The sequence below is a fragment of the Priapulus caudatus genome, unplaced genomic scaffold (assembly GCF_000485595.1).
Source record: "Priapulus caudatus unplaced genomic scaffold, Priapulus_caudatus-5.0.1 Scaffold1718, whole genome shotgun sequence".
Lineage (NCBI taxonomy): Eukaryota > Metazoa > Priapulida > Priapulimorpha > Priapulimorphida > Priapulidae > Priapulus > Priapulus caudatus.
This window is the reverse complement of record NW_014578779.1, coordinates 10,853-23,268: the sequence shown is the minus strand read 5'-3', so window position 1 is coordinate 23,268 and position 12,416 is coordinate 10,853. Positions and strand designations below refer to the sequence as shown.

General features: G+C 45.4%; 1 protein-coding gene and 1 long non-coding RNA gene across 2 annotated transcripts in view; one reads left to right on the top strand and one right to left on the bottom strand.

Annotated features, from left to right (window-relative positions):
- Positions 1–1,130: 1,130 nt before the first annotated feature.
- Positions 1,131–11,657, bottom strand: LOC106817413 (E3 ubiquitin-protein ligase listerin-like). Its single transcript, XM_014822078.1, has 7 exons — positions 11,521–11,657; positions 9,593–9,793; positions 9,142–9,240; positions 3,072–3,124; positions 2,295–2,475; positions 1,933–2,106; positions 1,131–1,325 (listed from the first exon to the last, which is right to left on the bottom strand). Exons 1-7 carry the CDS (start codon positions 11,563–11,565, stop codon positions 1,131–1,133), a joined length of 948 nt encoding a protein of 315 aa, XP_014677564.1. The 5' UTR covers positions 11,566–11,657.
- Positions 11,658–11,845: 188 nt separating this feature from the next.
- Positions 11,846–12,416, top strand: part of LOC106817416 — a 10,916-nt gene continuing 10,345 nt past the window's right edge. The window contains exon 1 of the long non-coding RNA XR_001395049.1: positions 11,846–11,932. This is a non-coding gene — a long non-coding RNA (uncharacterized LOC106817416). The remainder of the gene's footprint in view (positions 11,933–12,416) is intronic.

The following is a 12,416-nucleotide window of genomic DNA, read 5'->3' as shown; positions in this document are numbered from 1 at the left end:
ACCGCCTGTGTGCAAAATGGGTGAACGTATGTGATATATCTATTGTTAGTACTTACTGTGACATATCCATGACTAACTGACACCACTAAATTGGTAAAATGTTCCATGCACCTTGAGAAATTCTGAGAAATTACTAGGTTACCATCGCAGAACGCGCGAACTCCGCTCATCCTGACGTCACAAAGCTAATATGTCAACAAACGTGCGCGATGTACCGCACTATCTTGCGAGGTGTTAGAACTATTCGGGGCGTGGGATACTTGTTGGATCACTAGCAGATGTACATGAATGTACATGAATACATGTAATGACAGCTGTAGCAGGGTTGACGCTTAATGATATCGGCTTAGTGAATATCGTGGTTGTATCATGTCTCTGACGTCATAATGACGTCAGCCGCTGCTTACTACACATGTACGCAGGCAAGCAAAAACGCTCTGACAGTTCACATGTACCGTTATATGGAGAAATTAGCATGTACACAGGTGGCACATAGTGTTAGCCATCGAATAAAGTTGAAAACGAAAAATCGATGAAATTTCATGCACAACGTGGAGAGTATCCTTAAAGAGATTGCAGCGAAATGAAATCTGGCGTCGATAATTATTGTTAATGTGCCACCAGGTGGTGCTTAAAGCGTCGCAACATGGCGTATTGAACGACGCGTACGAGCGTGGAAGATGACTGCCTTATAGATAAACTACTGCAGTGGCACCCCGTACTATTACACCATACATTAACAGAGATGCCAACACATATTTGACGCAATCTGTAGTTTCTGGCTATCAAATTAGTAGTTCGAGGGTCACGTAGTGACCTGAGTTTGCTACGGGGGTCCGGCATGCCCCCCGGAAAATTTCTTGATTCTGAGATGCAATTTCCTGCATTCTGAGGGTCAAAAATGACAATAAATTGAGAAAAAATGTCAATAATTGAAAAAAAAAAAAGTTTGATACAAACTGGTCGTAGTGGTGCAAAAAGAATATAAATTCTTTAAAATACGGATAAATCATAGTGGTTGGCATCTCTGCATTAATGTCCAATAACACCTCCTTACCATTCAACAAGGGATTACAGTGCTACCGTGCCCCCTATTACTTAACCATACATTGCGGTATAATATATGCCTCCTACCATTCCACCATGCTGTCGAACCACTTCTCGTAGAACCACAGCCCTTCGCCGAGGACCTCTGGTGGCAAACGGCTGAGGAACGGCAGGAGACTCGGAAAGACGTCGGCCGCATTGCCGCCGGCACCAGAGCGCAGCACCGTCCACAGCTTCGGCAGCACGGCCTTCCGGACGTTCACTTGGCTCCAGCAGTCCTGCGCGACGGACGGAGATAGAGATAGAGACGACGGTTAAAAACAGTGCAACCCCGGTTCACACCGACTGCCCGCAGCTGTGACCTTTGACCTTGTGTACATAGCAACGGTAACGTCTAACACTGGTTGGCGGTCGTCGCAACTGCCCGGAGTGGTGACCTTTGACCTTGTCTACATAGTAACGGTAACGTCTAACCCTGGTTGGCGGTCGTCGCAACTGCCCGGAGTGGTGACCTTTGACCTTGTCTACATAGCAACGGTAACGTCTAACCCTGGTTGGCGATCGTCACAACTGCCCGGAGTGGTTACCTTTAACCTTGTCTACATAGTAACGGGAATATCTATTCCTAGTTGGAATTTATATATACTGATTCGACCAATTCGACCTAAATAACGTGTGCATTGCTACCATTCGTGTACCGAGTCTAAAATTTCTAAAGCTTCAGTCGAATAAAAATGACGATGAATGCATACGACCACTAGGTGGCGCTATAGACACCGACTCGCAAGTACGAAGGAGAGCCGACCTTCAAAAGTGACGTCGTACGCACGGTGGCGCCCTCGCGCATGCGGTTTTCTCACACTAGGTGGCGCCGGAATCTCATACCTGAACGACGTCGACAACGTGGAGGACGGCATCCCAGCAGGGGGCGCTGACGCCCGGCTCGCTCTCGTCGAGGCTTCCCAACACCAGGGGGCAGAGCTTGGCGGCGTGCGCACGGGCAACAGAGGGCAGCACCTCACAGAGCATCGACAGCAGGGCGTAGATCGCCGCGCGCACCTGGGAGAGAAACAAGTGGGCGTCGGTCTAAGGCACAGTGGCGCCACCTGCATGTACGTAGACCGGGTCGGACCAATGCTGAGGTTTTTTTCTGTTCCCTTGAAGATATTGTAACATTATATAACATAGTATAGTATAAAATAACATATAAATAATATAATATAACAACATAAATAATATAAACTCACCGCCGCGTTCTTGTGTTTGCCGAACGCCCAGAACTTGGTGTCGGCTAGCAGCGGGGTTAGACTGTCGCCGATCTTTTCTCGCTCGGCGGCGGGCAGGTCTAGAAGGAGCATGCGCAGGCCGAGGATGGAGGCGGAGACCACTCTAACGTACTTCGCTTCCACCTCCTCCTTCGGTGTCGTCCTGTTGCAGTGACGATGAGAAGAAGAAGGAAGAGAAGAAGAAGGAGGTTCAGAAGGAGGAGGAGAAGGAGGAGAAGAAGAAGGAGGAGGTTCAGAAGAAGGAGTAGGAGAAGGAGGAGGAGAAGAAGAAGAATGAGAAGAAGAGGCAGAAGAAGAAGACGGAGAAGTAGAAGAAAAAACTCATGGTAAATCCTGTAATGCTTGATAAAAACATATACAGCCCATAACACAACTCAACAATACAACATCAACACAACACAGCATAACACAATAATATACACTATAATATAATACTATACAATACCACACAATGCAATACAACACCAGTAATTAATAATTCGTTGAATTGGTTGAACTTCAAATATATCGTTAGCTACACGCAAGAAATTCGATGTTGGTGTCAGAAATCCTAGTTAGTAAGACATTTGGCTGTGACCTGAGTCACAAGATTAACTACTGCTGACGGTTAACATAGGTCAACTTGGAGGTCAACGTAAAGGTCAACTCAGAGCTCAACACACAGAGGTGAACATAGAGATCAATACAGAGGTCAACACAGAGGTCAACTCAGAGGTCGTCTCGATGACACAAACTTACTTCACGTCACTCATGGTCGCTGCCGTCTGCTGGAGAAGATTGTCGCTGATCAGCTGCAAAACAAGAGAGCATCACGTTACTAACAGATTCCAGCAACTTCGTCGTCATCGTCATCCTCAACATCATCATCATTGACATCATCATCATCATCATCATCATCACCATCATCATCGTCACCATGCCCATTGTCATTTTTATTGTCACCGCTATCATTCATATATCACGCTATCATATACAGTGTAGCCCCGTTATAAGTTATGACGAGAGGGTTGGGGTCCATGAAATGTCATCGCGAAAAAAGCGGGGGCACACTAAATCGGGGTTATATATACGTGGCTATGTAAGAGCAAAAAAGGGGGTCCAACGACTCATGGCGCTATATCCAATTTCGCGTTAAATCGGGGTTCCACTGTATCAAGGTGCGAAATTAACGCGAGTCCAGAGTCAAATACTCCCTGATTTTACTGTCGGACTCCCTGATTTGACATAATTATGCAGGAGTCCGTGTGACTCCCTGAAAATTTTGCTATACTAACTAGGGCTGTAACGATCCACCGAAATCGAATCGGATCGTGATTCTCTTCCCTCGATCCGATCCTCGATATTTTTCCCCGTATTTTCGGTTCCACTTCGATACCACTTTTTTCCTCCAATAGATGGCGGCGCTACGCTATATACTGTGGAGTGTTACTCACCAATGTTACTCAGCAACTGTGCAGTGTATATATACTCTCTAGACTCTCTTGTCTATTCACCATTTAGTATTCATTGGCAATTTCTAATAATTTATTATTGCAAAACAATGAAAATATAAAAAATAAGATAACATTTTAATATTCTGGGAATCGAATCGAGAGGCTAATATCGAGAACCAGATCGAATTGAGAGGCTTGTGTATCGTTACAGGCCTAATACTAACTAGTTTCTTCCAGAGCACGGCCTCGCAGAATTGCCGTATTTTTGTCAGCAAATGTCCAAAGACATTTTGGCAGACATGAAACCGCACAAATCATCAAAATAAGCACACGCATCAGGGTTCTCCCCAGGATGAAATTGAAACAGGGGGAGGGGGAGGGGGGAAACTACTTCCCGGTGGGCATGTTTCCATGAAACAGAGTATTCGCGTGACGTCAGTGTACGTCAATGTGACGTCAGTGGCTATCTATACACCATAGATAGTGTTTGGCACTATAACACGCGTATATAAGATAGTGATGTCCCGATGATCGATTATAATCGAAAATCAATCGATTATAGTCTCAAATTCGATAATCGATTATGAAAACAAATATTTTTTTTTTAAAATTACTAAATCGCAACATGGACATGTATTGGTAGCGAAGTAGAAGTGCATCAGTGTGTAGTCCAGAGGACACCTTCATGAATCACTGTTAACATAGGTCCTGTCTGATTGCAGAGTGGTACTAGTGTACTTATAGACATGGACAAATTGGACAGTGTCTTTGTTTTGGTTTGACACTGTCCCACAGATGTTATCCGTAGATGCAAGATTCTACTCTCGCGTATTATTTTATTGTTACATTATTTTGGAGAGGATATTCCGATTGCGCAGACATGTAACTCGGCTACACAGCCCTACACTATTAGAACACAAACAAATTATACTATAATAAAGAAATGTCGTTGATCATGTTTGTTTAAAATTTTAATGTTTTAACAAAGCATTTAAGACCATTTCTTTTTAAATTGATTAATAGCTGGTAATAGGGAAACAGACTGATATACAATACAGAACTTCACAGAGTTAATAGGCCTACATGATCATAAACATTATAATATTGAATGCTATGTAATCAATGTATGTACAAGAGCTAAGGATAAATTAATCTATGCTATTATTAACGATTATCCGTTGCTTAATCGATTATCGATCGGCTATAAGGGAACATATTCGATTATGAAAATTCAGCCGTTTCCCATCATAATATAGATAACCGATCGGTTTGTGTTAGTGTTAGCGGTGTAGGGTTAGGTTAGGGTTTTTGCTCATTCCTTGATATACGAAAATCAATGTTCGCGGATGATATGTGTAGAATGGAAGTATGACCATGCGCAAACATCAGCAGGCTGTTATGCATTCAACTTCGAAGATAGCCGAGTTCCCAGGCGCGTGACGCCAGGTACCGGCACGCGAAATCTCTCGTCATAGCAAACAATATGCCGATCTCGATTCCCGTGGCTGTCAAATCTTATATTGCTGGTGGAAGTTAATCGCGGGCGGAGGTAATTTAAAGTGGCGGCAACGGATTGAAACGGGATGGCGGCGGGTGTGTTGCGCAACGTAGGGAGGGGGCTGCGCGATTATGTTTAATAATCTTTAGTTCTGATACTTCGACTGCCGCGACTCCCTCATTTTGCTGTCGGACTGCCCTCTTTTGAAGGGCAGGGAGTCCGCTGCGACTCCCTGTATGTCTTCAAAAGTATAATTCGTGTATTACTAGCAGGAGTCTTAGCTCACCAGGGCTCGAATTAAGCGAACGACAACGGGCAAGGCCGAATTTTTTTGCGGCACGTGAGAATCGCCATTACATTTTCTCTAAAATGGAGCGGCACAGAGCAATTTAAAAGGCACCGAAGGCAACTCTCTCCAAATTTGAGAAGCGTGCCCAGGCCACTTTTGTAAAATAAAGGAAAACTCATAAACCATAATTAGTACATTCACATCGCTTCTTGTTAATGTACAAAACATATGCCCCATGTAAAGCTTAAACCGTAACACTGCGGAGCCCCTGTACCCCCTCTTGAGCCTAATGGGGGAGCATTACAGTAACAGAATTTTACAATGCCGCGGCTATCAGGACCCTTGTGAATAATTATACGACTATACTCGTTTCAAGCTCATCATTGAACGTATACGCACGCACGCCGCACTGTTATGTATATTCGACTAAAACACCGAAACTACCGGGCAGTAGATTAAATGGCACCGACGGCAATTACACAAAAAGGTCAAGGAGGTGACTGCCGTCAGGTCAAAGTTGGATTTGGCGAGGTGGCCCATTACGCGCAATTGATAGGGCACCGACGTCAATTGCCGTCAGGTGCCCTCGGTATATTCGAGCCTGCTACTCACGCTGAGGCATTCTGCAGAGCAATATAGACACGGCTCCGGATGCGCAACCGGTACGCCAGGCGAACGACCGCTCACTCGACGCCAGGCGCCTGCGCGACGGCGCGCCAGTGCCTGCTTCGCACTCGCCAGCCACCATTTGCGCGGGCATGATTGCGTGCGGACCAACGGCGATGTTCGCACACACTTTCCATCGCTAACGTTGCAAACAACTTTGGCGTCAGTACGTCTGCAACACTTTTCGCTGATAACGTTGCGACAACTCTTCGCGTCGTAACGTCTGCAACAACTTCGCATGCCGTATGTTTGCAACAACTTTCGAGATGTAAATGTTGCCGACAATTGCTGCTGTCGTAACGTTGCGATAACTTCTACCCCCGCTGATTACTAAGTCTAACGTTGCGACAACTTTTAGCGTGTACACCTATGGTAGAACAACTTTCACGTACGTAACGTTGCAACAACTTGTCGGCGGCGCAAGTCTGCAACACATTTCGTGTCGTAACGTTGCGCAGAACTTTGCCGTCGTACGCTTTGCGACAACGTTTTCGGAGTCATAACTGCGGCGCCAGGGGTTGGCTAGGGCGACGACCTTCCCCTGGGGCCGTAAACGTGCAACAACTTTCGTGTCGTAATGTTACAACAACTTTGCATCGTACTTTGCGACAACTTTCGCGTCACGTAACGATTGTGACACTTTTGGGTCGTAACGTTGCCGAGACTTTCACGTCGTAACGTTGCGACACTTTCACGTCGCTACGTTACGAACACCTTTCGCGCCTGACGTATGCGACAACTTTCGCGTCGTAACCTTTGCAAAACTGTTCGCCGTGTTGAAGTCTGCAAGGCAGACTTTCGCGTCGTAAACGTATGCAACAATTTCGCAGCCGTAACGTTGCAACAACTTTTCGCGTACGTAACGTATGCAAACATCTTCGCGCCATGTTCGCAACAACTTTCGCAGTTCGTAACGATTTGCAACAACTCTTGACCGTACGTAACGTCTGCCAACACTTTCGCGTGCGTCAACGGTTTACTGACACTTTCACGTCGTAACGTTGCAAACAAACTTTTCGTCGTCGTAAACGTTGCGACAACTATTCGCGGTCGTAACATGGCAACAGACCTTTTGGCCGCCGTGACGTTGCACACAACTCTCGCCCGTGTTGTTGCAACAAACTTTCGCTTCGTACGTCTGACAACAGACTTTGCATCGTAACTGTTGCCAAAAACGTTCGCGTCGAACGTTGCGGTACAACTTTGTAAGCGTCTGTAACGTATGCAAACAAGTCCTTTGAAGCGGCCGTCGTTTTGGTAACCATTTGCGCCAACGTTCTCGTCGCTAAAACGCTGCTTCACAAGCCGCTACCACGTTCGCGTGTCGTGGTGCCTGGCGTGAAATAGCGACCAACGTGTGTACAACCGTCGTGGGACGTTGAGGATTTCACTTTCGTGTACAGGTGATTATGCGTTGTGCGAGCAGGCTCTCTAGGGATTTTTCCGTAGACGCTGCAGAGACATACTTGTAGAGAGCAAGTATTATTTTGTGGTTGCGACAGTACTGTTCATACGAGGGGCTTCTTAAAGTGTGTGCAACGAACTTTTCGCGTCGTAACGTGTGATAGCAACAACGTATTCGGGCTGACGGTACGTACGCTTGCCGACAAACTTTCGGCCGTGGAATGTTGGACGAGGAGGCAACGTGTCGAAGGAGTCCGTTAACGTATGCGACAGAAACTTCGCCGAGAGAGATAGGAGAGGGGGGAGACACCGTCCGTAACGGTGTGCAATCAACGTTTGGAGAAGACGTCGTAACCATTGCCGACAACTTTGGGGTCGATGTGCGCTAACACGTCTCTGCAACAAACTTGTCGCGCGCTAAGATGTGGACAACAAGCTTCGCGATCGTAAATATTGCAACACGACATTTTAGGCGGTGACGCTAGAGACCTTGCAACAACTTTCCGATCCGTAAACGTTATGCAACAACTTGTGCGTCCGGGACGTACGTGGATGCCCACACACCTTCGCCATCGTAACGTCCTGCAACAGACTTTCGCGTCGTAACGTTGCATACAACTTTCGCCTGTTGCAACAACTTTCAGCATCGTAACGTTGCAACAACTTAGGATGCGTTCCGTACATGATGCACAACTTCGCGTCGTAACGCTGTAGCGACATTTTAGCGTCGTAACGTTGCGACAACCTTTACGTCGTAACTTCTGCAACAAACTTTGCTGCGGTCCGTTAACCGTGTGCGAAATTTCGGGTCGTAAATATGCAACAACTTTCGCGGCGTGCCACGTTTGCAACAACGTTTCGCGTCCGTAGTTGCAACAACTTTCTCGATAGTGTAACTCTCGAGAAGATCGAAGAACTTTTTAAGAGAAGAGTAAGATCGAGACGTTAGAGAGTGAAGCAGAGAACAGAGAGATGGAGAGCGAGAGAGAGAGAGAGAGAGAGAGAGAGAGAGAGGGAGAGAGATAGAAAGAGGAAGATGGACAGACACAGAAAAGAAAGAGAGGAGACAGAGAAGCAACACTTCGATTGCGAACGTACTCGCTTACAATTACTCCAGACAATAATTACATAAATACAACTCTTAAATACACAATACTCGACTTGGCTGGTTCACAATTACAATTGATAACATATTAAATATTATACTAGAATATATCATAAATATATAACATACCAGTGAAAAAAATACACGGGGGCTCGGGGCGATTTAGCCCCCGAAATGCCAAAAAGAGCCCCAGAAATGGCAAAAAGAGCCCCCGGAAATTTGCATAGAGTTCAATGCAATCCAAATTTTGCACGCGAGCTTGAAAAGTAGCCCCCGAAAAATAAATTTTACCCTGTAACATACTAAATACTATCTATCAATGACATATACTAAATACTGAATGCAGTCTGGACATTGCCGTTACGTCGTCGACGCCTCGTTTGCAGCAACAATGACTGGCCGCTGTCGCTTACCATTGCGAGTTTGTTGTAGATTCTAGGCCAGAACGGTAGCGCCCCCTTTACGTCCTCCTCGCTCTTCTCACGACACAGCTCCGCAAATTCCTGTAATGCCTGCAAGACGAAGTATTTGTGAGTCTACGAATACCGTTTTTCTCTCTGATTCGATCTCTCTCTCGATAGCGCGCAGTCCGCGCACTCTCTCTCTCTCTCTCTCTCTCTCTGTCTGTCTGTCTGTCTGTCTGTCTCCTTGTCTCCTTGTCTCACTGTCTCTATCTCTCCATATGTGTCTTTCTCTGTCTCTCTCTCTATCTCTCTCTCTCTTTCTCTCTCAATCTCTCTGCCTTCCTCTTTCCCTTTCACTCTCTCTCTTTCTATCTCTCTCTCTCTCTCTCTGTCTCTCTTTCCCTCTCGCTCTCTCTCTCTCTGGCTTGGCTCCCTCACCCTTCCTCTCTCTCCTAAGTACCTTGATCTTCGTCGTCACATCTCGCTTTGCCGTCTTCCTCATCACCATCCGGAAGTCCGAGTCAACGGTCGATCCCACATCCTCGGCGGCGCCACCTGTTGGCACGTATCCGAGGTCGCCCGACAGCGCCTGGAATCCGACAAAGCCGACGGTGGCGCCACCTGCCGACAGAAGCTCCGCGGCTCGGCCGCTGCTAGACGGCTGTGCGACGATGGAAACGTAGCTAGTATTATATCACCAGGGGGCAGCATAGTACGGGCATATTAATATCATAGGTAAGATCTGCAGTGTGACGACCAATAGGTCGGAGTTTTCGTGGATACAGTGTGATTATCGTAGTTTTAAACCAAGTTTCACCGTAATGTATCGTACGGCACCGGCGTAAGTCGTAACTACTACTACTGCTAGTACTAGTAGTAGTACTCAGTAGTAGTAGTATTGAGTAAAATAACTGCGCCCGGATCAAGGATAGTTTGACAATGACTGTTTGGGACCCTGCAAATATATTTTTACATATGTGTTGAAGTTAAAGGAACAGTAGCCTCTAGGTTCTAGGGTTATTTTCAGCTAATTTAGGTTATAATTGCGCTACATAAAAAGTTTCATGGTTCAATCACCATTAGAAATATTTTTTTTAAATGTTTTAAAACTAACGACTACAGTTTGATTACAACGACGGTGGCGCCACTCAAAGCGCCCGATCTGAGAAGTTGCGCAAAACCACTTTCCAGCCAAGGGCTACAGACCGAGGGTATTTCTTATTTATTCATTTAAAAGCAAAAGGATTGTAATCTATACTATAATTTGGCTAATCTTGTGTGTGTGTGTGTGTGTGTGTGTTTGTTTGTGTTCGCTTTTCGCCCTGATTTGTCACTCAATCGCGCTAACTGAAGATATATTCAGAATCACCACGTCTGGTTCTGGCTCAAACAAAAATCTATTCCTCAATAGATGGTGCTACGTCTCAGATCCCCCCCTACTGCAGATTCCCCCCTGCTCACTCTGCTTTGACGTACACCGTACTGACACAGTAGTCAGTGGCCAGTAGCTGTGCCAGTGTTCTGTTGTACCCAGTGCAGTGGTTTTCTTTTCAGTTACATGAAATATTTAACTTTATCTGTGTCACTTACATGGAGTTTTTAATTTAAAAATAAAGACAACATTTGCTGGTTCTACGGGTATACTTTCTGCTAGTATCTTATAAACGACATATAGTTTCAGTTATAATATGGATAAATTTGCCCTAAAATGAATATCGTTCGGTTAAATAGCATTTAGGTATAAATTGCACTTTTGTGATTAGCCCTCGGTCATTTACATGCAAAATAAAAACGCAAATGCGCAGCTTTTTCAGGGTGGCAGCACGGTCGCGGGTGTCATGGCGCCGTTCAAATTTCGTAGCGTTGATGTGTAAATAATTAATTAAGTATCTGGTGACAAATACATGTGGGTATAGACGATTTGTTATACAGTAAGTACAGTTGTATGCAGTAAAATCCTAGAGGCTACTGTCCCTTTAAACTAATCCAGGGTGGTAAACTAGGCGGCCCAAGGATAGAGAACATGGGTCCCAATAAAACCAATGTGCCTAAACCTAACTCTAACCCTAATTCTAACACTAATTCTAACCCTAACCCTAATCCTAACCCTAAGTTCTAACCATAACCCTAACCTATTATATTGATGTAATATTATATTTATATTGATGTAAATTACATTGGTTTTATTGGGACCCATGTTCTCTATCCTTGAACCAACTAGGCTTCGGCCCTGCGCCATAGCACTACGGAAGTGTTAGGCCTACGGCCTACGCCATGATATAGCACTACGGAAGTTAATCGGACGCCACATGTTGGAGTGCCGAGTGGGATTGTGGCGTGGAAGTTACTCCAATACTTGTAGTTGTAGCGATGTAAACAACGCCTTACCCTGACATTCCCTTTCGTTCGGTGAGCCTTCTGTTTATTACTCATCCTAGCTGCAAATTAACGATTTAATTTTAAACATTAAAAATATGTTACTGACACTGTTAGCGTTACTACGATCTCTATCTTGCGAAATCCGTAGCCATGCTGTAGCAGTGCACGGATGTAGACTGGTACTCGCTCCCACCTCGATTACTCGATGGGATCGAGTAACTTGAGTAACCCATCGAGTAACTAAGCCGAGAGGTGGGACCGGTTACCAGTCTAACACGAATGTTACCCGTCGTGCACCGGTGAAATCAAAACACATGAGCAACGCCGAAAATGGCGCGAGCTAGTATCGTTGAGTATTTTGGTGTGACGGAAGGTCACCGCTGCGGTTATTGCGGTCAGAAGGACACTAAGATATCGCACGGTAAGCTCATCCGACGATTCTAGAACGCCTTGTGATCGTGTCAACTCATTAGTACAGGTAAAATTATCCGGCCGTAGGAAAGTTGACTGTTGACAGTGTTGACTGTTGTGTTGATCTCTGGCCGATTCATTGAATTGAGGCTAGATGGTGCTCAAACGTCTCCGTTGCTGGCTCGACTGGTTAAGAAGGGACGTATGGAGTCAGTCTAGAGAGAGGATTGCGAGCAGTGTGGTCTGTTTCCAGTTTTAGTTTATTAACGACATCTAATCTATGCATGTTTCATCCAGGATCCAGTATCAATAACTTGTGATGCTGATATAGAGCACTATGGCACTAAAATAAAATAATTCCTAATTATGATTGGCCCTACCGTGACAGTGACACCGTCACTCACTGACGCAGATAAGGTCTCTGTCCCCCTGACCTTTGTTTGACCTGGCTCGTTTAGCTATTTCTGACTAATATATATATATATATATATATA